We start from the raw sequence: 3262 nt of genomic DNA on the forward strand, positions 1-3262 counted from the left end.
TCTCTCCTTTCCTTTCCTCTCTCCTCCTCTCTCTCTCTCTCTCTCTCTCTCTCTTTCTATATACTTCTTGTAAAATAAATTCGCGACTATGTGGATGACCTCCGCTATAAATTTCGCAATAAAAGCCGCGGCATCGACGTTCCCCTTTTTCTGCGGCACTGCTGCCGAGGGTCGTTCTTGCACTTAACTCTTTACGCGCGATTAAAGAATCTGTCCCTTAACCAAAGTGCTTGTACTACGAAACTTTTGTTATTCGAAAATTATTTCTCTTTGCTGCGAGATAATATTATCTCAAAGACGCAACCTCATTAATTAGATTGCTTCTTCGCGACAGTATTAATTATTTTTAATTGTTCTATTAACTGCGATCTGTGAGGAATCGGCTAACAAGGATCAATTATGCCTTTTGTAGTTGAAGGAACGTTAAAGTAATTTTGTTCGAAGCTTTTATCTTACTTGTTTTCGCAGTTTTATAATAAGAATTACTCGATTTTGCAATCCTTGCTCGTTTCTTATAATGCAAACCGCAACATCGAGACAAAAATCTTAATGATTCTGGATAAACCAAGATGGAATCCAGAGGCACGAGTGTCAAACAATATAAAACTAAGATTAAAAATTTCTTATAGCTCGAGAGCGAAAAACCGCGACGCCGCATTAATGACCTCGTAAACTGGGATGTCCGAAGAAATCGAAACAAAATATAAAAGAGGAGCACTTATCGCTTTCGGAAATTCGTTTTTCACTCGTCGTGGATATTCTGCTCTTAGAATATTTTTGAATGAATTTGATTAATTTATCATTGGCGACATAAGCTGTGATTCTTTTATACGTGACGTCATCACGTGATAGGTTAAATAAATGCGAGATGTGTGTCGCGGCGGACAAGGCGATTAAGGACGATAATGCGCGGTGTACAGTGATACGACGAGGACCGTCACGATGTGAGACCGGTACTTATCTTCCTACGCGGATCCCTTGCCCAGCGACTAGAATAATTATTTAATTAATACCCTACGTAGTGGCGGAGTCCACCTCCGCGCTCGGTCGATTTAAATCCCTCAGATTAATACGAAACCTTTCTTTTCTCTCTTCTTCTTTGTTGCAGGCTCCGTGAGGAGAGAGGCGACGCCGAGAGAGCGCTGGCTTTGGACCACAAACCCAGGGATCTCAGCTCGCATAATGGTAAGATCACGCAAGTAAATCAATGCATATATATGCTCGTATATTTTAAATTTAATCATACATATTATAATTTAAAAAAAACGAATTCAAAGATTACATATAATAAAAAAATTATTAAACTCTGGTATTATTCATCATTTACTAATATAATTAATTTAACTTAATCATTAGTTTAACTAATGACTCGCAATTAACATATGATATTTCTCATTAATATACAAATATCGACAATTAATGATATCAATAAATCGATTTTTTTTTTAATTTGATATATAATATCTAGAAAGTTTCTAAAAGGACACTGTGAGTTATGTCGTGTTGTAGGCAGTTTCTAACGCTATTTCTCGTATTCCTACCTACCTGTTGTAGTGCCTGTCATGGATTAAATATGTAACGCGAGATTCTTAATCGTCAAAGTTCCTCCATGGAACGTAGTCGATCGATGCGGACTCGAAGTCAAGCGGCGCAGAAAGATTTTTGACCGCGACACGGCGCGGTACGGCGATCCGAGAATCCAAGCGTATTTGTTGTTTTCTATATTTCTACCTTTTCATTCTTTCCTTTGGACTCGTGTATGTCCACAAAGCAGTCGAACGACGAGCGTTCCGGGCATTTTCAGGATCTCGGAGATTAAGTCCGATATCGGGTTACAGTCTGGTCACGGGGCCCTACATCTCCTTCTGATTTTCTATAATATTATAATCCGTCTGATGGAACTCTTTACGCAACGGGCCCACCTTCGTCCCGGAACACATTTCGATTTCTATCTACGTTTCGTATTTTTCGACCTGTCAAATAAATGCAAAAATTAATCGTATTTGCATATATTGATGCAATTAGATTTATGAGAGCGAAGTTATATTTCACGCAAGAGAGACTCTCGATGGATTTCAACTGAGACTCACACAGCCTTCAACGGCGACCGGCGTATAGAAGTCAATTTAACGTAAAAGATGTACGATTCATTAGATCGCATCGGGGAAGACCCGAGAAAACCGCGACCCTTCTCTTTCAGTGGCCAACGAGGTACATGATGCTCTGCGTACGTGTGTGAACGGCCGAGGCGTTCTGGTCTCACTGTACATACGAGTATCCGTTCCGAGTACTCGTGAGATCACGAGTGGCCCGAAGCAATGCGTCAGCGCCGACGACCGTTGCCCAAACAGTATCTATCTATGTCAGGATTAAAATACTAGGATATCAAATACGCGCGCGAGCGCGCTTAGACGGCCAAAGCAAGGAAAAAGGGATGCGGAAAGAGAGAAAGAGGTAGTCGCATTGGGGGTAGGTGGGCGATCGGGGGAGATTCGGGGAGTGGATAGTCCGCTTGTTCTCGTCTAAACGGGGGATGCGCAGCGGTAAATAAAATCCATCAACTTGTCAGTTTGGTCGATGGACGCGCTTCTCGTTCTTCGTAACCGAACGTTCTCTGGGAAAGATTGACGCCGCTTTCCAGCGTTATCGTACCGAGTGGATACATTGTGATGTCAATTCGATTCTAATATACACCATGCACATATTGAATAGATATATTTTTATATATTTGATAGGCATATGAATTGTATCTTTAATTGATTTTGTCGCAATGTCTGTGTGTTTTCCAGGCTCCTCCAATGGTCACAGCCCGGTTCTAAATCTTTCAAAAACGGCGGGAAGCGGAAGCGTGGGCGAACAGTCTGGAAGTGAGGCAGGTGCGTCGCACCGTTCTCAAGACGACGAGGAGGAGGATGATAATCTGTCGGAGGACCTCGAAGACGACAATGAAAAGGATGAAGGTATGTTTTTCAGATGTGCGAGGCAATTGAACCGCAAGCGACAGGATCTGTGTTGTCTGCCATTTATAACTCTGATAAAGCGATCGGCTTGAAAGAGATCGTTCCTCTGACAATCAATTAAAACCGAGCGATAAAATGCGTTTCTTTCGCTTTTGACGAATGTCAAAAGGACGATTTCGATTTGAAGGCGAGAGAGAGAGAGAGAGAGAGAGAGAGAGAGAGAGAGAGAGAGAGAGAGAGAGAGAGAGAGAGAGAGAGAGAGAGAGAGAGAGAGAGAGAGAGAGAGAGAGAGAGAGAGAGAG

General features: G+C 42.0%; 1 protein-coding gene across 1 annotated transcript in view; it reads left to right on the forward strand.

Moving 5' to 3' along the window:
* Window positions 1-1108: 1108 nt before the first annotated feature.
* Window positions 1109-3262, forward strand: part of LOC105621553 (dachshund homolog 2-like) — a gene marked incomplete at its 5' end in the record, with an annotated part of 76876 nt that continues 74722 nt past the window's right edge. Inside the window, 2 exons of the mRNA XM_012203025.1 lie at window positions 1109-1185; window positions 2790-2960. Coding sequence (XP_012058415.1) covers window positions 1109-1185; window positions 2790-2960 — 248 coding nt within the window. The remainder of the gene's footprint in view (window positions 1186-2789; window positions 2961-3262) is intronic.

Source organism: Atta cephalotes, assembly GCF_000143395.1.
Source record: "Atta cephalotes unplaced genomic scaffold scaffold00034, whole genome shotgun sequence".
NCBI classification, from domain to species: domain Eukaryota; kingdom Metazoa; phylum Arthropoda; class Insecta; order Hymenoptera; family Formicidae; genus Atta; species Atta cephalotes.